The 24,065-nt window shown below is 36.8% G+C and overlaps 1 protein-coding gene across 2 annotated transcripts in view; it reads right to left on the reverse strand.

The window, feature by feature from the left end:
- KDM1A (lysine demethylase 1A) overlaps positions 1-24,065 on the reverse strand; it is a 65,014-nt gene that overhangs the window by 31,156 nt on the left and 9,793 nt on the right. The window contains exons 2-4 of one of the 2 annotated variants that reach the window (XM_023219706.1): positions 22,324-22,489; positions 8,741-8,800; positions 2,728-2,861 (exon numbers count right to left, since the gene is read on the reverse strand). In XM_023219706.1, coding sequence (XP_023075474.1) covers positions 2,728-2,861; positions 8,741-8,800; positions 22,324-22,489 — 360 coding nt within the window. The remainder of the gene's footprint in view (positions 1-2,727; positions 2,862-8,740; positions 8,801-22,323; positions 22,490-24,065) is intronic. The other variant, XM_023219708.1, reaches the window with a different exon arrangement.

Here is a 24,065-nt window from a genome sequence, read left to right on the forward strand (position 1 = left end):
AGTCTGGAGCTCAGAAGAGAGAGGAGGTCTGGAGTCATCTGCTTATGGGTAATAACTGAAGTCAAATGCATTGAAAAGGGATTCCCAGAGGAAAAAATAGGGTGGGAGGAGAAAGAACTCCCAAATAGTCCACATAATGGCTAATTGTTAAGGATCATCCTACAAAGCAATCAGAGAAGACACCCAGGGAGGCTGGAGAAAAATCAGATACTAAGTTATCGAATCCAAGGAAGTATTGAGTTTAAGAAGAAAGGAGCAGTCAATTATTTCAAATACTGCTGAAAAAACAGATGAGACACAACATTATGGTACAATCAATGGGCTCTAAAATGAATTCTCTTCAAAGTGAGTATATACTTGCAAAATGCAAGACAAACTAAATACTACTATATTTAAGTCTTAGCTAAAAATTAAAAAGACTGCTCCATAAGACAACTTTCAACCACGAAGAAATTAATTTGGCTGTATGTAAATAAACCAGATACTAAGGGATTACGATCAAATCTACACAGATACTCCACTCTGTGGCCACTGTAAGGTAAATGGACTTCCTCAGGTGCACACTGGGCCCAAGCTCCTCACGCCCAACACAGGTCTTCTTCCTCCTCCTCCCACAAAATAACGCTTAGGTCACAGTCTAGTTCAATAACCCTAAAGTTTCAGTTTTAAAGTATTATAGTTTAAGACTAGAGAACTGACAAAATTCTTGCAGTAGAGGTTGATTTACATTCTGTTTCACAGCCAGAGACCACAAATCTAACATGGTTTGGAAACCCTTCCCCAAATCTGGACTTTTGGTGAATCAGAGAAGACAGAGATCCCTGTAAATCTATCGCTCAAATCTAAGTAAAAAGTGAAAACTCTCTTCAGATAAAACAAACAAACAAACGACAATTTTGTCTAAAAAAAAATCCACTTAGAGCAAATATTGATATGCTATACACAGAAACTGATTCAATTATAAGACAAATCAGCCTTAGAATTTTCTGTTCACTGTTTTAAAAACTCACCATCTTCACTGTTCTTTTCTGTTTTACAAAAACCCAGGATAACCTATCAATTGCTCTAGCTAAATGACATTTAACAATCGAAATTAAGCAGTGGTTTTGCAATCTAATAGCTAAAATAAAGAAACTGGTGGTGGCTAAAAAGCAGACATATCAATGACATCTCTAAGCTATATTCATATTCAAGGTAGCTGAATCACAAGGTAAATTTCTTCTGCGTTGTATCACCCTAGAGTAACATGAATATGTTCTGAATAGCACCTTTCCCTCATCTACTTACTCTATGGCTAAATAAGAATTCCTGATGAATAAAAGATACGAAAGAAAAATTTACAGAAGAAATACAAATGACTAATGTGAAAAGCAGTCAGTCTCAGTAATTCAAGAAATGAAAAAGAAAAGAGATGGTTTTGGGCAGTTATAGGAGCACAGATTAAGACTGTTTTAATAAAAATGGGCAGGGCAATGGGGGGGTTGACTGGTTCAGCCTTTCTGGGAAAAAATTTGGCAATATGTACAAAATTTTTAAAAAGTGTTCATAACTCTCTGACAAGGTAGTTTTCCTTCTAGAATTCTATAATAAGGAAATAATAGGTAGAGTCAAGAATGCATAAGACTGTCTAGAGTTAATTATAATAAAGCAAAATTGGCAACAAATGTCCAGTAGTTATATTATAACCCAACTGTCAGACAAAATATTATGCAGACACTGAAGTTAAATCATTCAACCAGAGGAAGAGGTTGAACAAGATGAGCAGAAAAGAGTAAAGATTTCTCTTATCTTGAGAGGGAAGGACAAAGTGATTATTATTATTATTTTTTAAATGTTTTTTAATGCCTTTTTAAAGGGTTTGTTTATTTGTTTTGAGACAGAGTCTCACTCTGTCGCCCAGGCTGGAGTGCAGTGGCATGATCTCGACTCACTGCAACCTCCACCTCCTGGATTCAAGTGATTCTCCTGCCTCAGCCTCCCGAGTAGCTGGGACTACATGTGCCCGCCACCATGCCCAGATGATTTTTGTATTTAGTAGAGACAGGGTTTCGCCATGTTGGTCAGGGTGGTCTCCAACCCTTGACCTCAGGTGATCTGCATGCCTCGGCCTCCCTAAGTGCTGGGATTACAGGCGTGAGCCTCCACGCCTGGCCTAAATAAATATTCTTAATGTGTATTTATGAGGTTGTGAAGTATAAAAGGGATCCACAAGAATGTATCCAAGAAGGATCTCAATTTGATGAAAACAAAAATTACATATACATTTTTAAAATACCCAAATGAAAAATAACTATTAACAAAGGTTATCTCTGGGTAATAGTATTATAGATAATTTTAGAATTCTTCCTTCCCGGCCGGGCACGGTGACTCAAGCCTGTAATCCCAGCACTTTTGGGAGGCCGAGACGGGCAGATCACGAGGTCAGGAGATCGAGACCATCCTGGCTGACACGGTGAAACCCCGTCTCTACTAAAAAAGACAAAAAAACTAGCCGGGCGAGGTGGTGGGCTACTCGGGAGGCTGAGGCAGGAGAATGGCGTGAACCCAGGAGGCGGAGCTTGCAGTGAGCCGAGATCGCACCACTGCACTCCAGCCTGGGCGACAGAGTGAGACTCCGTCTCAAAAAAACATAGAATTCTTCCTTCCCTTTTTATTTTTCCCATACTCTCTATCAAAGCCATACGTACTTTTTATAATCCAGGTGAAAAAGCTGACATGGAAACTTACTGTGCGGTTTCTAATGAACAGAAAAACCTTCTGGGTCTGTTGTGGTCCACTGATAATATCTGGAAAACAGGCTGCTTCTTGAGAAGTCATCCGGTCATGAGGAAGTCGGCTCTGGAAAGCTGCACCCTCCACACCTAACGAAGAAAGCAAAGAACATCTAGGAAAAGTTCAAGTGAATACAAAATGGGTAGTGATGATGCTCAAATTCCTTTGCCTCACTCAAAGACTGACCTTTTTAAAAAATTTTCAACCGTCTCAAAAGCTGAAACTTCCTTAGATATTAGCCACTTGTTTGAGCTTAACATTCCAAAGTTTATACTTTACTGACTGAAACAACTACCTTAAGAGACAAAGCATTTAAAATAGTTTCTTCATCCATAAAATAACTTCATTATATTAGATGATCTAATTAAAATTAGCACTACTGACAGGTGTACAGTAAATTTTAAAACTAAAGAACCAGAATAAAGGAAAATGCACTAACAGGAAAGCAAAAGAAGCTATGGAGTGAAAAACACAATCACATGCCTTCTTTTAGGATTACAGTATGAAACAGAAAGATGACTTTAATAATCAACAGCAGAAAATCACAATCTCATCAACAGTATCATCCATTAGTAATCATAATTCAACGCTGGCAAGCAGTGAGAGAAATTAAGCAGACAACAATAAGACAGAAGAAAGCAAGCAATTTACCTTTTCTGGCAGAAACATTAGAAATGCTTTACTATATACTACAAATATTACTATGTATACTCTATAACACATATACATATAGTGTATACATACACTATACACTGCAAGTAAAATATGTTATTTTCATTCTTTTTGAAACGAAGTTTTGCTCTTATTGCCCAGGCTGGAGTGTAGTGGTGAGATCTTGGCTCACTACAACCTCCGCCTCCTGGGTTCAAGCGATTCTCCTGCCTCAGCCTCCCAAGTAGCTGGGATTACAGGCACATGCCACCATGCCCAGCTAATTTTTTGTATTTTTAGTACAGACAGGGTTTCACTATCGTTGGTCAGGCTTGACTTGAACTCCTGACCTCAGGTGATCCACCCGCCTCAACCTCCCAAAAAATATGTTATTTTCAAACTCTTAATTAACTGGGTATTGTCTTGATAGTTTTATAAATTGGTGGATAAGTACACCTTTATAAGGTGATCTTAAAAACACAAGCACAACAAATGCAAATGTATTTATAAGATCACCTTATAGATGCACTTATCACACCAGTTTATAAAACTATCGACTAAATTTAAAGAGTTTCAAAATTCCATACCATTTAAGTAATTATATATAAGTAACAAAATAGGCACCAGATATCCATATATAATCTTTTTTTTTTTTTTTTTTTTTTTTTAGGGGGGGTCTCACTCTGTCACCCAGGCTGGCGCGCAATGGCGTGATCTCAGCTCACTGTAACCTCTGCCTTCTGGGGTCAAGCAATTCTCTTGCCTCAGCCTCCCAAGTAGCTGGGACTACAGGAATGCACAACCATCCCTGGCTAATTTTTTTTGTATTCTTTGTAGAGATAGGGTTTCCCCATGTTGGCTAGGCTAGTCTGGAACTCTTGGCCTCAAGTGATCCACCCACCTCAGCCTCCCAAAGTGCTGGGATTACAGGAGTGAGCCACCCTGCTCAGCTATATATAATTATTTTAAAGCACATAAAACAAGAAGTTGGAAGCACTGACAATGGAAGCAAAACTAATGCTAAGGTATTAGTAAGATTAGGAGAATTAAAAAAACAAGGCAGGTAAAGATGTAACTTAGAAAATTATAGCTACGCTATTAAGGAGTCTGTTTCCACAAGACATTCATGTGGCAAACACTACCTAGAAAAAAATCATGTTTAACAAGTGGTCAAGCAAAAATGTCTAATGCTAATTATGGGCCACACATTAAGAAATACTGTTCTTAGAGACAAGGAGGAAAAGCTATCCATTTACTGTAGATAATGAGGGCATAAACACTGTGTCTCACATTACTAAATCAAATCAACAATCCTTACATCTAATTAATCCATAGCTAAAATTAAAGACTGTCAGGACAATTTATTCCTTGGGCCAAAAAAAAGAAAAAACAGTAAAAGCCATATTGTAGGTGGAGCATGAAACTAAGGCAAGAAAAGAAGAAATGCTTACTATTGTGGATACAGTTTATTTCAGTAATGTGAAATTTTCTATACTACATGGCTTTGATGTCCCCAGCCCCAATTCCCAAATCAAAATAAATAAAAATTGAAAACAAAACAAAAAACCAAGACTAAAAATATCTCACATTATAAGGAACTTATCTACATTAATTCTGAGTATCTAAACCAAGTATCTCTAAACAGGCTACTTCTTGGTATAATTCATAAGTATATACTATTAACATGAAAATGATCTCTATTAAATTCCATGTCTCCCTGCCAAAAATGGTAGTTTTCTTTCTTAGATATATTATCTTCTACACATTTAATAAGTAGTCATTGAACATCGTACTGCAAAATATTATTTTTCAATGACAGAAAAATCATGTAGGATACAATACCAAATTTTATAATACATTGGCCTCCTCACTACAGATGTTCTTTTTTTCTGGCAAGGGGAAGGACAGGGTCTCCCTCTGTTGTCCAGGCTCCTGGAGTGCAGAGGCGCAATCTCACACTGCAACCTCCGCCTCCTGAGCTCAAGTAGCTGGGCTGCCTCGGCCTCCCAAGTAGCTGGGACTACAGGTGCAAGCCATTATGTCTAATTTTTTTAATATTTTGTGGAGATGGTGTTTCACCATGTTGCCCAGGCTGGTCTCAAACTCTTGAGCTCAAGCAATACACCATCTCGGCCTCCCAAAGTGCTGGGATTACAGGAATGAGCCAATGCGCCTGGCCTCAGATGTTCTCATCAAAAATCACTCTAATGTAGTTGGCTACTTTGGGGAATTTTTGAGAACATGTAATGATTAAGAAATGTTATTTATATGTCATCCAGCAGTTTCAAAGTATTTTTAAATCAAACATCAGAAGTTTAAACAAAGGAATTTAAAGAAACTAAACATGGTGACATTAATGTATGCTTGGAATAATATTCTTCTCCATCTCTATCTTCTAAACAGCATCTAAGAAAACTAGCTATTCTCAATACTCTGATATCATTTTTAAAAATGAAAAACGATCTCTAAAAACTCTCAATAATTATTTCCTTCCCTTTAGTGTTCAGGGATACTTATTTTAAGGAATGAAGACCATTATCAAAACCAGGGTGAAAAGCCTACAAGATGAAAAGCTAACTTTTTCTTAAAGAAAAAAAAAAAGTATGTTAATTTGTAACCTAAACTGTTGAGAAGCTAAAACATCCTTCTTATAGGACAGTACCGAAATGAAGTAATAGACACCACTTTGGATAATCTAACTCATGAGTACCTATCTCTTTTAGAGGGAAAATCTTTTAGAACACAAATGATTTTAATAACATCCTAAAAGTACAAACAGTACACATAATTCACAAGTAATTTACACTTGGCTCTGATAGTTTTATACTTCGGTGTTTGTGTTTTCCATTAAGTAATGGAATCTGGTATTCTGAAAATTTAGAATGTTTCCAAAACGTTGTCTTTGAAACATTCAAAAATTATTATAAAGCGCCAAGGTTGCCTAAATACCAGTCTTACCTTCTGTTCAGTTCCTTCCTGCTCACCACGTTTATACAGGAAATTCCAGCATCACCATCCAGAATGCAGTCACTCTAAAGAAGAACTGCCCTTTCTAACGGTCTGACTGGTTTATACTTTCTCTGAATACATAGTAAATGTAGTTAAATATTTGAAGGAATAATTTAGACCTTTTGAAGTAGGTTAATTAGAAGGAGAAAAAGCGGGAGAGGCAGGTGAGACGACAGGTCCTCTATTCCATTAAATCATTTCCTCCTGATTCTGGTAAGATATAGGTAACATCTTGACTGCAATAAGGTAATAGAGATATTAAAAATTAACAAAGAAAAGAAGGCCTCCATGAGAGTTACTTGCCTTTGATTTTTTATATCAAGTAGATAACTATAATCAGATTTCTAGCGTGAAAACAAAAGCCTGATGGGATCTACATATTAAAGACTTTACGTAAAATGAGAAAACTAGAGATGTATCATATCAAGTCCCAGAATAGTTTTAAAATAAAAAGAATAAGGAATAGCGGGAGGTGAGAGAAAATGAAAAGAGAATTATACAACCTCCTATACTTCAGATTTTTTAATTTCTAGGGCAAACACTATTTTAAAGGATTTTAAGGGTGTAAGGAATAGTCTTTGCACTAAGAAGCAAGATCCCTGGGTTCTCCTTCTCCAGAACTGCTGGTGTATTGCTGGTCAATCTATTTAACTTCTTTGGGTTTCAGATCCTAATCCATAAAATAAGGGAGATACAATACTGTTTGAAGGCAGGAAGTTAGACAAGATGACCTCAAGTTCTCTTCTAGCTCTAAGATTTAGGATGTGTATACCAACTTGAGGTGGATTTTAAGAAGTCAAGATATGATCCTGGCACCAAGATACCCATGAGGGTCATCTGGCTTCATTAAGAGAAGAATGTTGATCTCTTACAAGTACATTTCTAACCCTGATTGATCATTTCACAAATGCATACTTCCGAACATGACATACCCAAAGAGAGATATTGAAGGGTTTAGAGCAGTCATCATCATTCCTGGAAACACTCAAAATTCATGTTCTACTAACAGTAATCAGCAGCACCACTGTTTTATATGAAAGTCTGCTTTCACTTTCAGCAATATATGATATTGTTTACTTATGCAAAAGAGCAAACAGTCACACACACACACACACACACACACACAAACAGAAACAAAAAAGAAGAAAACTCAATCTCTTTCTTCAAGATTAAGACTCTAAAGGCCATCCCTGATCTTCAACAGTTCCATGGAAGATCTAATTGTGCGTCATTTGATGAAAAGCATTCTTGAAGGTTTATATGCCACAGATATAGACTCTGAACGGGGTTTAATTCTGCTGAGATAACCATGTACTGATTATCAACCAGAAATCCTTGGGACAACATTTTTAAAAGTCTTCGCCTAACATTCTGGATCCCCTAACTACTAATTGCTGTATTAACAATGAACTACCTTTAATTCGAGAGAGTAAAATACAAATAATTCCAGGACCTGTTATATGCAAACTGCAAGACAAATAATTTTAAAGTAGACTTAAGACAGTTGAAAAGTAACAACCTCCAGAAGTGAAGTAGTGCCTATTCCAATTCTATCAAAATGTATCTATGAACCAGTTTTGAGCAACTGGAACAAAAACATCCTTCAAGAGACAAAGGATGAAATCCAGATATGTTATTTTGGATTGCTGGGATAAATTTTAACTGTTCCAGATGGTGGCCCCTATAAATTCTTTACTTTTTCCTAGAAGTAAAAATCTCATACTGTTTGGTCTGAACAGAAAAAGTATTTCAAACAGACTTTTCAAAAGACATTTTTCACAGGAGAAACAAAATGTTTAAACTGAAGAATGATTAACTATGTAATGTTAACTGAAAAAAGGTACCCAATACCATGTAAAAACCATTTTAAAAAGATGTCACTTGCCCACGTAGTTCCTCTGACTAGTCCTAGAATGCCTCTCAGTCCTTTGTGTTTTTAGACTTTTGAGCCTGCAGCTTTTCCTCTCTGTGTGTACTGCTGTATTTCTCTTAAGGGCCCCATGATTCCTAAGTCTATGTTTTATATCATGTTTACTATTAACATAAAGCCTGCTGGGGAGAAAAGTACCCGCCATCTCCTCGAAAACACAAAGAGTGGAGGGCTGAGATCGGCCTGAGGACTTCAAAAGGTTTTGCTTGCCTTTGTTCTGGCTACACTCTCTACTACTAGACTACTATGTCCTGTGGGTTAAATTTCACCTGCGCTTCTGGCTAAAATGTGGATACCACAGCCAAAAACACTTGCAAGCATCAATTCCTACTTGGCGGCTCTTGCTACTAAGTGGCAAGCATCTAATGCCACCCTCACCTGATGCTTGGCCGTCTCCATACCCTCCAGAACTGTCGTCTTGAAGTCCTCCTGCTTGCCCTGTGGAAGGAAAGAGGAGAACTCAGGGACCTTACTCCATAAATTAGGATAATATCTGGACATAAAGGCCTAATAGCTGGTGACTCATGAATTTGCCACCAACTAGTAAACCCATATTCAGAGAGAGCTCCTTCTTCTGGAATCAAGGCCCAGGGAATTACATCATAGTCTTCCAAATTCTGGTCAGGAAGTTTCAACTTTACATGTTGATTCTCGTTGAAAGGCAGTGGAACAAAGTACATAGTATTTTTAATCACTAAATCCTTGCTGTTGGTCTTATTTAATATTAATAATCTGGATGGGGGAAAATGGATTCCAAGTGTCTTTTACTAACAGCTGCTAGACTGGAAATGGAGCCGACATAGACTCTAGAATCTGGCGTTGCAATTCAGCATCAACTTAATACCCATTTAACTTTCTAATTTTAATGAAAAATTCTCTCCTTCTCTTCAAAGTAGGGAGTATAATTAAAAGACTCAGTCTCCAAAGAAGTTTCATTTACTATATACAGTAGACACTACTACAGTTAAATATGCCAGTACTTCCTAAATAAAACTAAAGAATACATAATAAGACACTCTGTGTGCTTGTGCCAAGTACTGTAGATAAACACACACTTGTGGGAACACAGAGAAAGGCAGACAAGATGTTGAATCTTCTACTTCATGCTACATAATAAGCTTTGTTAGGAAATTTTCCTCACTGATTAATATGTAGAAGTAACTTCAAGAAAAAAAACAAAGCTTGAAAATTCAATCTGAAAAAGAATAGACTGTCTTCTGAACTCTTCCAAAATCTATCGTCAAGACAGATGCCATGATGCTCTTAAGCTTCTAGTCACCTGGTACAATACAGGAAAATGAGTGTGATCTTTGGAAGATATAAAACACCACCTCCCAATGATCTAAATAACTCAGACAAGCTTCATTAAACAGTTTATTTTAAAATATATGCCCCAATAAGAAAGCGGATTGATTATTCCACCATTTGAGTTAGAAGGGAACAACAAAGAGAAGAAAAAGATACTTAGATATAAGACATTATTTCTGATAATGATATTAGAATGTGTTGCTAGAAGATATATGCCCTGTTATGAAGATAGAATAGAATCTCATTCTAAACTCATTTTACTATGCTCTCGTCTGAAGCGTCCTTTAGGTTCAAGAACGTTATGCTTCTCAAACAAGGCCCAAGGCATACTTGTTTATAGCCCTTGGAAAAAGGCATACAATCATGAAGAGATGATCAGGTTACTAAATCCAATCTGAAAACTTATCTTGAAAATACAGGTCCTATATTTTAAACTCTACTATAAACTTAAAATCAGATATATTCATTCTTAGTAAATTCTGAACTTTATTCATAAAAAATATTTTGTAGAGCTGGGTACAGTGGCTCAGGCCTGTAATCCAAGCACTTTGGGAGGCTGAGGTGGGCGGATCACTTGAGGTCAGGAGTTCAAGACCAGCCTAGTCAACATGGTGAAACCTCGTTTCTACTAAAAACACAAAAGTTAGCCAGGTGTGGTGGCGCTCACCTGTAATCCCAGCTACTCGGGAGGCTGAGGCAGGAGAATCACTTGAACCTGGGAGGCAGAGGCTGCAGTAAGTCAAGATCGCGCCATTGCACTCCAGCCTGGGTGACAGAGCAAGACTCCATCTCAAAATAATAATAATAATAATAATAATAATAAATTTCATAGGGTTTAAAAAAATGTTGCCATTGTTTTGTTTGGTTGCAAATAAAACCAAGCTGGATCAGAAAACTGAATTGTATTTGGGGAAGAAAGGGAGCAGCGAGGGATTCAGAACAATGAAACAAATAGTTTCCAAGAATCACACTTAAGATTAGGAATAACATAGCTGTTATCTTTCAAATTATGTTTCTGACTTGGCAAAAATGAAAGTAACAGTCTCTTGTCATGAAGGTATCTCACCACTAAAAACTTAGATAAAAACAGCAAAAAACCAAAAAAACAAAAAACACACACTTTGAAGTGAGCCTAAGCCTGAATTACTTTATCTTTCCTAATCCTATCGTTTTCCTTCTTTTCCAACTATAACACATGTCATACAATAAACTCATTAATTTAACCTACAGGTAGCTCTTGACTGATTTTTGTGTGTGAATCAATGGTGCTCTGATTCACAAAAAAAGACAGATTTCTTACCCCTGACTTGCGTACTCAATAGGTCAACGAGAACAAAAGGGCAACGAAGTAGTCTTTTTTGTCTTCTGGTTCTGAAGAAAGGAATTAAAAAACTTCTTAAAAAGATACTTTTTTTTTTAATTTAAAAAAATACAGGGGAAATATAGAAAATATTCAATACCCTGCAAAGATTTTTAAAGGGGATCCCATAACAACAAAATGTCAAAAAAAGAAATGAAACTCCAGGCTGGGCACGGTGGCTCACGCCTGTAATCCCGGCACTTTGGGAGGCCGAGGTGGGTGGATCATGAGGTCAGGAGTTTGAGACCAGCCTGACCAACATGGTGAAACCTTGTCTCTACTAAAAATACAAAAATTAGCCAGGCGTTATGGCATGTGCCTGTAATCCCAGCTACTCAGGAAGCTGAGGCAGGAGAATCGCTTGAGCCCGGGAGGTGGAGGCTGCAGTGAGCCGAGATTGTACCACTGTACTCCAGGCTAGGCAACACAGCAAGACTCCGTCTCAAAAAAAAAAAAAAAAAAAAAAAAAGGAAACTCCAAAGTAGTATTTAAGCAGAAGAGTAGAAGAAAACCAAGCAGAAGGTTCCATATAACGTAAGAAATGACGGAAAACAAAATTAAAAAATGCTTAAAATTAAATTAAGATACATGGTATTTATCTCTTGATGATGGTTTAACTTGTTTGGAAATAAAGAATGAAGTTATTATTTTCACTCCAGTCATATTCAAGAGTACTTTGAAGGTGCCTACTTCTCCAAAGACAACTGAAAGATCATCTTTACTAGCAGTCTATTATGGACCAATTCTTGAACATTTTCTTAAAAACAGCACATATACAATACTGCTTGCAGCTAACTTTTCATCCAGGTAGTCTCTGATTATGATATATATAAAATCCCTTATTCATCTGCTCTTTGAGTCTTTCCAGCCTAGGACTCTGTTTCTGATAGTGGCTCAGGACACATTAACAGTAGGCAAGTAGCGCTGTTAGCTTTCCATGAGTGCAAATTCAAAACAGAAAATGAAAATACTCAAAAGCAACTTTGTAATATCACCTCGATTTTGGCACCTCTACACAAGAAACTCCCTTTTGTTTTTATCCCAAACCACCAAACCTACAAAATAGTCCTCAAGCTTGACGTAGAGACTCTTTTAATTTTTAAATTATTTTTTAGAGACAAGGTCTTGCTCTGTCGCCCAGGGTGGAGTACAGTGGTTCATCATAGTTCGCTGTAACCTTCAACTCCTGGGCTTAAGGGATCCTCTTGCCTCAGCCTCCTGAGTAGCTAAGACTACAGGCATGTGCCACCATATCTGGCTAATTTTTTTTTTTTTTTTTTGGTAGAGACAGGTTCTCGATATGTTGCCCAGGCTGTTTTTGAACTCCTAGCCTCTCACTTCAGCCTCTCAAAGCACTCAGACTATGAGTGTGAGCCGCCACAATCGGCCTAAAGTAGAGACTCTTCATACAGCTTATTTGTACACAGCTACTCCAAATTGAAAATGAAGATCTTTCTGGTTTATCTTACATAACAGCCTTTCAGTTGACTTCAGACCTTCAGATCTAAGAGTCCTTCTTGAACCGTGAAGTATTGTAGTTATAATCACATTACTGAATGTTTTCTCATCTGAATTAAAATAAGAGATCACTCTTCCAACATCTTAAAAGGAAGTCTACGTTGACTTGCAAATGCTTTTATCTGGCAAACAAAGAGGTGAAAATTACTGGTTGGTTGTTTCCAGAAACACAGATTCACATTTTGACTAGTTTCTTGGAATCACATTCAAAGTATAAACATTTTAAGAAACTTTTAAATCTAGGAAGCAACGATTTTCCGATATACGATAAATTTATCAAAATGACCAAATTTATGGAATAAAAGTGAACGCCAACCTACTGATTTCAATTGAATTTAATAAATTAGCAGCTGAAAGAAACATTTCAAAAGTTAAAGCCAACTTGGAATATACGTCTCTACCGTATTAAGACACTAATTGAGTTTCTTATTTAATAAACAATGTTTACTATATCTACCCCAAAACTGCAAAGCACAAATACAAAAGTAAAATAGGTAGACTCTGTTTTCAAAGAGTTTACAACCTAGTTGAGAAAAGATGAAAAATACCTACAAGGAAACTTTTGTTGTTGTTAAGAAACAAGAAGCTGACACAGTCTTGGAAAATCAGGGAAGCTTTCAGAACAATTCCCAACAGATATGGATAGACTACGAGGCAGTGAAACCACCACTATGGTACAGATCATTTACAAAGATAAAGAGAAAAGCACAGACATGGTATGTGCAGAGGACTGCACAGTACCTCCTTACAGAAGGAGATGGTCTGAAAAAGCAGTGGGAGATCAAGTGGATTGGTAAAATGAGCCCTTTCCAGTACCCAGACCTGAATGTGATTTTAGTAGTAATGGAGGAAAACTGTGTGATCTTTGGCACAAAGACAGCACAACAAATGCTATTTTAGTTAAACTAATCTGGTTACCTTGTACGAGATGGATTAGAGGGAAAACCTAGATAAAGGAGATCCAATTGAAAGGCTATTGAAATAATTTACATACAAGTTGAAATTCACTAGAAAAAGGGGACAGTAAAAATGTGTAAGGCCTAACAAATGAAAAAGACTGCACAGTAAGATGTATGACTTTACAACAGACTTGGTAAAAGGGATAAAGAACTTTCAGGATGACTCTAGGGTTTTAAGTTCAGAAGACTAGTAATGCTACTAACAAAATGGGAAATTTGGGAAACCGGCTAATACAATTAAATGGAAATGTTCTAAAGATGGCTGGAAATTAAAGAATAGAACTCAGAAGAATGCAGCTAAAAGACTTTAAGATAGCATGGAGGTAATAACAGGCTCAGAGAATTTGAAGCAGTCATAAATGCATGATTAATCTCATGAAGATAAGGAAAGCCACAGTTTCAAAGAGGAATTAACAGTGGCTCACACCTGTAATCCCAGTGCTTCGGGAGAGACCAAGTCAGGAGGATCACTTGAGACAAGGAGTTCAAGATCAGCCTGAGCAGCATTCAAAATGAAATTATGAGTTTCAACTAGAATAGCAATCCCTGGGTTACAGTATCATTTAAAATATTGAACTAAAACAGCCTTCTTAAGGTTTAGAAAAAAAGAAAAATGGTTTTGCTTGAAGTAGGAGCTTGCCTGGAACTTCCACTGAACTGCTGAAAGAACAATACCACCACAGATTTGTGCTTGAAGACTTCCACTGGGTAGTAGTAGCAAGGATCCCATCAAAAGAAAGTAAAAGGCCCTACAAGCTAGGGAGAAATGCAAAGCTTTAGAAGCCAATGAAAAGAATTTACTTTTTCACGTATTATTTCCCTCCACATTCCATAGTAGAAATTTTCCTGATCCTTATTTTGCTGCAGTCTTGGTTTGTGTTCACTTTTCAAAATGTTCCAGAGAAAGCTTACACTTCAGATGTTACGTTGTCCAACTACCAAGCTTAAGGTGTGTCTGGTTAATAATAAAGCTTACAAAACATTTCTTGTAACTCGACAGCCGATGCAAGAATTTCAATTATATTATTCTCTTGCGGAAAGAAAAAAAACTGTTAGAAAGTCCCAAAGTCATCTGTCATTCTCATGATTTAACATAAAAGATTAATATCAAGATTTAAGTTTTACACACACACACACACACACACACACGCGCGAACAGTTCCAGATGATTAAAAAGTTATCTATTTCATAAGCGACTCATTACTGAAAATGGCCTACCACCAACACTTTCCCAAAGTAACACAGTATGTGTGTCTGTCTGGTCTAAAGCTGCCCTGAATTTTTTTCTAAATTAAACACCAATCCACCCTATTCTTAGTTCAATCAACTCTGTTTAATACACACAAGATGTTTATACATAAAGGTGGATTTCACATTTTCTCATTTGATTCTCATAACAAGTCTCATTTCGTAGATGAGAAAATCCTCAAAAAGTATCTTGTTCTTCTATTACAACATGATCAGACCCAATAAATGATGGCAACAAAAAGAATTCAAATAAATTATACAAATAAAGGTGATCAGCTAAACAAATTACTATTTTGCCTTAATAAAAAGTACAACAAAATAATCAATGAAATGACATCATTAAGAAAAGCAGGTCAATCTCTCAAAGACCAAACATAAACTTGTAGCATCTGATTCAAGGGTTCTTTATCAGCCAAAAATAGTAAACAGTTAAAAATCAAGGATCTAAAACTGCTTCATCCTTTCATGTTTAACACAAAATTTTAAAACCCAATTTTAGGGAGAAACATTATTTAAAAACAGCTTCTGAGAGATCATGGTGACTATAATTAATCACAATACATTGTATTCTTGAAAAACGTCAAGAAAGTGGGTAAGTGTTCTTATCACAAAAATGATAACCATGTGAGGTAACGCATGTTTATCAGCTAAATTTGGTCATTCTGCAATGTATTTATACTTCAAAACATCATGCTGTACATGATAAATACAATCTTATTTATCAATTAAAAAATAACTTCTGAGTTCTCACCATACTTTCTATATATTTCTATTGTAGTTTCTTCATTGTAGCTACTTATTAACATCTGTAACCCTAAACTGAACTGCAAAATCTTTTTTTTTTTTTTGAGACAGGGTCTCACTCTATCACCTAGGCTGGAGTGCAGTGGTACAATCCCGGCTCACTGCAACCTCTGCCTCTCAGGATTAAGCGATTCTAGTGCCTCAGCCTCCCGAGTAGCTGAGATTACAGACATGTGTCACCACTCCCAGCTAATTTTTGTATTTTTTAATTTTTTTTTAAAGTAGAGACGGGGTTTCACCATGTTGGCTGGGCTGGTCTCTAACTCCTGGCCTCAGGTGATCCACATGTCTTGGCCTCCCTAAGTGCTGGGATTACAGGAATGCACCACAACACCCAGCCATTGGACTACAAATTATTTGCAGGAGGATGTAATCTTTCTCTTTGAACCCTTATAATCCAGCACTGTGACTGCGACAAAATAATTATCATTGTACAATAATATATGTAGAATAAAGTCAATGAGGAACTACCACATTTGGGGAAAATCTTAACTTTTGTAGAAAATGCCTCATTTATTTTTTTAAAAATTTGCCCTTCATACTACCAATTCTCTGCTCTTCACCCTTCCTACCTCTATATGCCTCTAGAATTTTTATATTGATATCACACTTGAGTATTTTGCTTTCCATTATGCATTTATGTCTATATTTGTGTCTCATACTAGGCTATAAATCATCTGAGAGTGAGGACCATGTGTTGTACAGCATATTTATCTTGATCTATTCATAGTGCCTCAAAATATAAGAACGTAAGAATTCTGTTGAATTACTTTTTCAGTCTGTCACTTTTTTTCCTTAGCCCTCCAGTAAATTTTGGAGCATAGATCCAAATCGGAACACCGAAATGATGTTGTTATTCAAAAAAGGCAGGGAGGCAGGGGGAGGGTGCCAAGAAAACTAACCCTATGCCTATTTTCTGAATGTATGCATCATACTTCATATAATGAGAACTCAAATGATTTCAGGCATTTATTTTATACTAGCATGTCAAAATGACAACACAGACAACTCTGTCAGGAATGAACTTCCTAGTCACTTCTGATAAACCTACAAAACAGGGTCTCCTGCTGGGCTTGGGGATGTAATAGAATCCTATCATCTTCCCTGTGGTGGTAATCTGAGTTAATTCTCACTAAACCTGAAAGCTAGTCCTTTTCTCTGGTTCCATTTGTAGGCATGGAGAGAGAAATCAGAGAGAAAAGCCTGGGATTAGCCACTTGAGAATAGTTACAGCATGATTTAAAAAAAAAAACAAAGTGGTTCACCTGAACTCTGGCCATTACTATCCATGCTGCCAAACCCAGTGCTTGGCAACCACCACCCACGGCTGGACTGACTGCACTCAGTATGACTGTCTCACAGGGAAGAGATCAGGGTACCTTACAAACAAAGAATTATACTAATATAAGGTGAAAATATTAGTATCGTTTTTTTTTTTTCTTTTAAAGTAAGAAAATTAATCTTCAACTCTTCTCTGGTCAAATTCTATTACGCCAAATTCTATAGAATAGTCTAAAAGATACCGCCTTTTAATACTTGCTCTACTAAATAATTCATCAAATTTTTGGTCCTCAATCTTTTGTTATACGAAATTTTCATAACAGCCATTTGTGATCAAATTTCATTGAATCTTTAAATTCTTCTACCCATACATTGTGTATTTTCTGTAATTTAGTATTTTTACTAATTCAGGTTAACATCACCTTTTAGGTAAATTTTAAAAATACTTTCAACCTACAGTATGATTATTATGTGAACAAGCCCCCAAATTTATTAAAACCACACAAAATTGCTTACCATACCTTTATCTCACATCAATGATTTTTGTTAATTTATTTAACAGCCAAACTGGGCGTGGTGGCTCACACCTGTAACCCCAGCACTTTGGAGGCTGAGGCAGGTGGATGACCTGAGGTCAGGAGTTCGAGACCAGCCTGGCCAACATGGAGAAACCTCATCTCCACTAAAAATACAAAATTAGCTGGGCATGGTGGTGCATGCCTGTAACCCCAGCTACTCGGAAGGCTAAGCCAGGAGAATTGCTTGAACCAGGGAGGTGGAGGTTGTGGTGAGCTGAGATCGCGCCACTGCTCTCCAGCCTAGGCAACAAGAGGGAAATTCTGTCTCAAAACAAACAAACAAACAAACAAAAACAGCCTACATGTCTTTAAAAACACATACCTACAAACTTTAAAAATTACCACATATAAGAGAGAAGAGGGCTTCCTCTGGTACAAATAAGAATATAAACAAGATGATAAAGTGATTCTTCCCACGGTCATTCCATAAAATAAATTATAATACAGACTTGTTAACCAATCATATCTAACAAAATCTATTTGAAGAGTTAACCAATAACTTAATGGAAGCCTCTGAGCTTCATTAGAGTCTTAAGTATTAGGACATCACGGAGCCTAGAAAAATGATATACACACTCACATGCATATACACACAGACACAAGCACACTTCTGATGTCTCTACTGAGAAATCCATTAACTTGAAGAAGGCTTGAGAAAGGCTTATCTTAATAACCCATTTCAAATTTCCTTTTACTTATTTTAGAATAAGTTTCCATGAAAGTCTCAGGCTATGTACAACTAAGTTACTTCTAACTCAGAATGTATCTTGAGTTCTCTAGTGAAAAGTTACCCAATACAAAATTTAAATCCAGGAACTAACTAGTAAGATTTTTCTGGTAAATTTTAACCGCTGAAAGGCAGTGGAGGGAAAAAAGAATTGAATCATGTTTCCACATGAAAATAAAAAAGCCAAGTGTTGGAGAATCAGTTAATACAGGAATACAAAACTCATTGAGGAAAATAATGTAATGTACACAGGGTAACAATCTGAGCAAAGAGAGGAAAAAGGCATTTCTCCAAAAAATAGAAAGGCACTTTACCAGGGGACTATTATCCTAAATCAATGAAGTCCAACTGAAGGAGATTTGATTCTATTTTATAAACTCTCCACTATTATGTGACACTGCTAGTAACCAAACACACTCAATTCCAAAGACAACCTGTTCAAGTTTAGTTGGCATGACCTAGAAAAACTTCCACCTTCACAGAAAAGGTACTAGGAAACCAAGTAAAACCACCATGTGTTAAAACAAATATATGCAAAAGTATAGTAAATATAAACATGCATGGAAATGTTTAGGAAAACAAAATGAGGTAGTTTTTAAATATAAACAGTAATATTTGGTATGAAAAATCCATTATTTACCCATTTTGACTACCATAGGACTACAATGCCACATTAAGTTACGGTCAAAAATTGACAAATCTAAAAACAATATTTAGGTCAACAGAGACAACTTCCTTCCAATTAAGTAAGTTCAATCAGACCAACAAAAACACCCAAACTTTTTCTTTCCATAAAAATTCAACTTTGATATTAAGAACATTTTTCCACTGACCAACAGTCTAAATTATCTCTCCAATCTCAGCTTCTTTACTCCCTTAGTTCACCCTTAGCATGAGATTGGTCTTTCCAAAAACATATTTCAGTGTAACCTCCCTTGCTCAAAAAACCTCAGGGCTACCGCTGACACTCCTAATGCTCAAATTCCTTAGCCTGGCTTAGTCAACCAAGGCTATTCACAATATGGCTCCCACCTTTCTGGCTTCCTCTCAGTACTCTCCCAGAGGAACCTTATGCAGTCAATTTGACCCACTGACTTCAGGATATCTTGTGCTTTCATAATTAACAAAATATTTTCTTCCTGTTAAGATTAACACACTGCAGAAAGCAAAGCAAAAATTTCTAAACAAATTTAAAAGATGGTAAGAATGAAATGTATGCAAATATTACTTTTTTGTTTTGTTTTTTGGATTTTTTTTTTTGAGGCGGAGTCTTGCTCTCACAAAGACTGGAGTGCAGTGGCACGATCTCAGATCACTGCAACCTCTGCTTCGTGGGTTCAAGCAATTCTCCTGCCTTAGCCTTCCAAGTAGCTGGGATTACAGGCACGCACCACCATGCTTGGCTAATTTTTATATTTTTAGTGGAGACAGAGTTTCACTATGTTGGCCAGGCTGGTCTCAAACCCCTGACCTCAGGTGATCCACTTGCCTCGGCCTCTCCAAGTGCTGGGAGCCACTGCGCCTGGCCCTTACCTATAATTTTTGACAGAATAAGTTAATTCCTTGTGATTGCCTTATAAAAAAACTGAGAACAAGAAACGGTTTGGTAAAGAAACAAACCCACAGGCCCGGCATGGTGGCTCATGTCGGTAATCCCAGCACTTTGGGAGACTGAGGCAGGCCAACATGGTGAAACCCTGTCTCTACTAAAAATACAAAACTTAGCCAGGCGTGGTGGCGCACGTCCGTAATTCCAGCTACTCGGGGCTGAGGCAGGAGAATCGCTTAAACCCAGGAGGCGCAGGTTGCAGTGAGCCGAGATCATGCCACTGCACTCCAGTCTAGGTGACAGAGCGAGACTCTGTCTCCAAAAAAATAAAAATGAAACAAATCTACATCTTCTCTCAAGCTTTTAATATAGTCAGATAGCAATGCTTCCATTCAATTTTTGACTAAAAACTTTTGCGAAAGATGATAAGACAAAAGACTTAGAAACCCTGGACAGTGTCCAAATATTTAACTTACCTGATAATATTTTATGATTCACCATCAGGACCCAATCTATTGCTAAACTGCACAAGTACTTTAGGCTAATAAGTTGACACTTTTTCTAGGGAAAGTACATCCCTAATTCAACCCAGAAATTTTCAAAATAATTAAGTTGTTTTAAAGGAACAATCACTATTTTCATAACCACAAACAATATATTAGCAAGTTTTGGCTGTTATCACATCTCTAAGCACTGAAGACATCCTCAACTTAAAATTTCAACTTCCCCCCAAAAACAAAGATAACTTAAACTAAACCACTGCATTATAATTAACTACAACACAATAAAGACAGCTCCCAAATCCTAAATCCTTTTGTTAAGACATTTACTTTTTGTGGGAACAATACCTGACATTTATGAAATTAAAAACAAACAAACAAACAAAAAAAATGCTTTCAGAAAAAAGCAAACAGCAACACCAAGATATGGTTTAAAATTTTCAAAGAAACGTTTATCAACTTGGAACCTATGGTAAATCAATTATTTACTGGAGACACAACCACACAAAAAAGGTAAGGCAGCATCTGAGATATCAGATCATCAATGCGTAATACTTAGAGCCCTTGAACTAAAAAGTCAGTCCACTCTTGAGCTACCACAGACATTAAAAGGGTTATCCCCAAGTATCTCATTAGCAGGTCTACAGCAAAGGTAGAAGAAAGGTAAGAACCAAAAAGAACACAGAAGAAAAGAGCAAAGGGTGAAGGGAAAGGTTGGAGGTAAGAACAGAAAGAAGAGAGATAAATGTGTAAGACTAGAAAGAGGAAGAAGAAAAACGAATAACAAGAGAAAGTGTAAAGTAAAAAGGCAGCTACACTTGCCCGGGGGACATTAGCCCCAAAGGTAATATACTACTGAAACTAGAAACCTTCAAACAAGGAGTTGCCCAAGAAATCATTTTAAGAAAGTTTTAGGAAAACTACTCTTCTTAGAAAACCCCTGACTTTTGAAGGAACTGAAACCAAAATCTAATCTATCTTTTTTCTGAATGTTCTCAAACTGTATTCCTTTAGTATACTTTATTACAGTCCTACAAATTATAAATTTGATTTTTAAGTTTTAGCCAGACTTTGATAAGCTCCAAACCTAAATAACACTTGACTGGTAATGCCCTCAAGTGAAGCATCAGTACTTCTGGTAATTCACAGTAACACCATAGGGGAGAAAACCCTTAAAAAAAAAAAGTCTAAAACAAAAGATAAAACATCTTAAATGAAGTATGTCTTAATCTGGGTACCTATGAAAGTCATGCAAGATACAGCAGATGGGGTCTGAAACCACCATTTTGTTTTTAAAAGGTACAGGACTAAAAGAACCAGAGAGATGTGTGGGTCTGAAGCTATTCGAAATATAAAACTTATTTCAAGAAGAGGAACTTAGTAAAAATTCAAAGTCAAACAGAGTAAATAAAATGTCATTAAGGGCACGAGCTACAAAAATTCATTGAAATACTGCTTTTGCTTGGGCTCTCCAAAACAGAAAGGCATGTATCCCTGATTGGTCTAGCCATCCTCAGAAAGCTAGTACTCAGCATTGAGGGTGTGTTAGTGAGAATTCTTTAAAGCTGTTTGAAGCTCTGAAACCAAAACTATAGACTCCCATAATCTTTCTAGATTTTCTGGCCTAGAATATATTTTTATATTTGTTCACCAGGAAAAGGCACTTCTCAAAACCAATCCACACCATGAAAGTTTTATCATAATGTATCTAACTACGTGGTAAACCCATCATTTAGCCAGAACAATTTCTGAATCAGAGCTGTCATTGACAGGTCTGGTGCTTTGGATGTAGCTTTCTGTATGTCTTCTCTAATCATTTATTTTCTCCTATTTTCCAACCACCTTATATTGCCACTGTCCTTCCATTCCCACCCTTTACCTTCCTCCTGTATATGTACAGGCACACAAAAAGAATATCAGTACCACTACGTATGTATCTATGTGTATACATACACACATATACCTGTATATGTATACACACACACAAAGACACACATGGCAGGAGCCCCAATATCAGAGTTTATTATAAACCAAAGATAAAGACATAAATAATATTGCAGAATGGAAATAAATCCATTAATTCTTATTTCTAAGATAAAACAGAACTGTCGTTGGACACTACAACTCACCCGATGGTTCTTCAGGCTCACTTTCATTTTCTTCCTCAGGTGGGGCTTGAGGGGGTGGTGGGGGAAGTTTCTTTTCCTTCTCTGCTTTGGCATTTCTCTCTTCTTCTGAATAATACTCATCTTCTGAGAGGTTGGCCAAGCTTTCATCCATCTCTCTGTACTCTACCTATATGGAGATCATACCAGGGAAAGCTAAATGCAGTGAACATTTAAAATTAGGGACTCTATTTGGAACCATCAATCAATGTGAATTGTTAACTTCACATTTTAAGGGAAGTAAGCACACAACAAGGAACAAGCCAACTTACAATAAGTAGTTATTAAAAACAAAACCTTCATGAAACAATCTTGCGTCAGTTCAGGTTCACACTAATCTGCAACTTTTACATCATAGCACTGACATTCAAATCACTGACTCTAAGGCACTCAACAACTTCTCAAAAAAATTTTTTAATTGTGTGTATCATGCTCACATAACGGAATTTCCAACAAAAGATTAAAATAACCCTCAAACAAAAATATAGTTAACTAGAATACCAAGTCTGTCTAATGCCAAGCCTGTGTTTCTAACTCCTATTCCAACGGAAAATAGCAAAACAATTCCAAAAACCAAATGGAGGGCATGGAGTAGAAAATAACAACAGTCAAACTGAAACTATGAAAAGGTGCATTTGCTTAAAAAATTCACTTAGGAGAGGCCAGGCGCAGTGGCTCACCCCTGTAATCCCAGCACTCTGGGGGGCTGCGGCAGGCGGATCACCTAAGGTCAGGAGTTCGAGACCAACCTAGCCAACATGGTGAAACCCTTCTCTACTAAAAATACAAAAATTAGCTGGGTATGGTGGCGGGCACCTGTAATCCCAGCTACTCGGGAGGCTGAGGCAGGAGAATCGCTTGAACCCAGGAGGTGGAGGTTACAGTGAGCCGAGATCAAACCACTGCACTGCAGCCTGGGCGTGAGACTCTATCTCAAAAAAATAAAATAAAATAAAATAAATTAAGGAGCAAGTGACATGGAAATGGAGGATACAGGTCTTACTACTAATTCACACCGGCTATAAAGGAAAGGGAGGTATGTCATTAGCAAAAAGAGGAAGCAGTCTTAGTGAATGTGTCACTGAGGGTAATAGAGTGTAAGACAGGCAAGATTATTATGGATTGGTTAGCCAAAATGTGTAATATGGTATTACAAATAGTTTTCAACATTGCAACATTCTCAAATCATCACTGTGACTTCCTAATAAAAGAAACTACAGCTAATTATTATGGAATCAATTAAAAGATAATTATTATGGAATCAATTAAAAGATTCTAATTATTATTAATTCCATGAAAAGATAATTTATTAGACGTGGGAAAAAAGCAAAGACAATGTGGTTTCCACACGTATCTAATGTTTTACATTTCCAAGATGAATAGTCCTGTGGATTACAGTGAATGTAATATATTTTAACTTGCTAAACATCTTTGATATAGCTTTGGATGGCCAGCTGTTTTTATACTATCTTTTTCCTCTGTTTTTTAAATGATAGGACCATAAGATTTGGGGGAGGGGGAATGGTTGCTGGAAGTACAAGAGTTTTACCGAAAATAGGGATTGGGTTAGAAAATGGAAACAAAAATTAAGAAGAATGAACTGACTAGTTCTGACCCATGCTCTAAGAATCTTATTTAATATATGAATAATTGTATTCACCTACTCAAATACTGAACACTGAGCACATGGTACAATGGGGAAAACA

The sequence above is a fragment of the Piliocolobus tephrosceles genome, chromosome 1 (assembly GCF_002776525.5).
Source record: "Piliocolobus tephrosceles isolate RC106 chromosome 1, ASM277652v3, whole genome shotgun sequence".
NCBI classification, from domain to species: Eukaryota; Metazoa; Chordata; class Mammalia; order Primates; family Cercopithecidae; genus Piliocolobus; species Piliocolobus tephrosceles.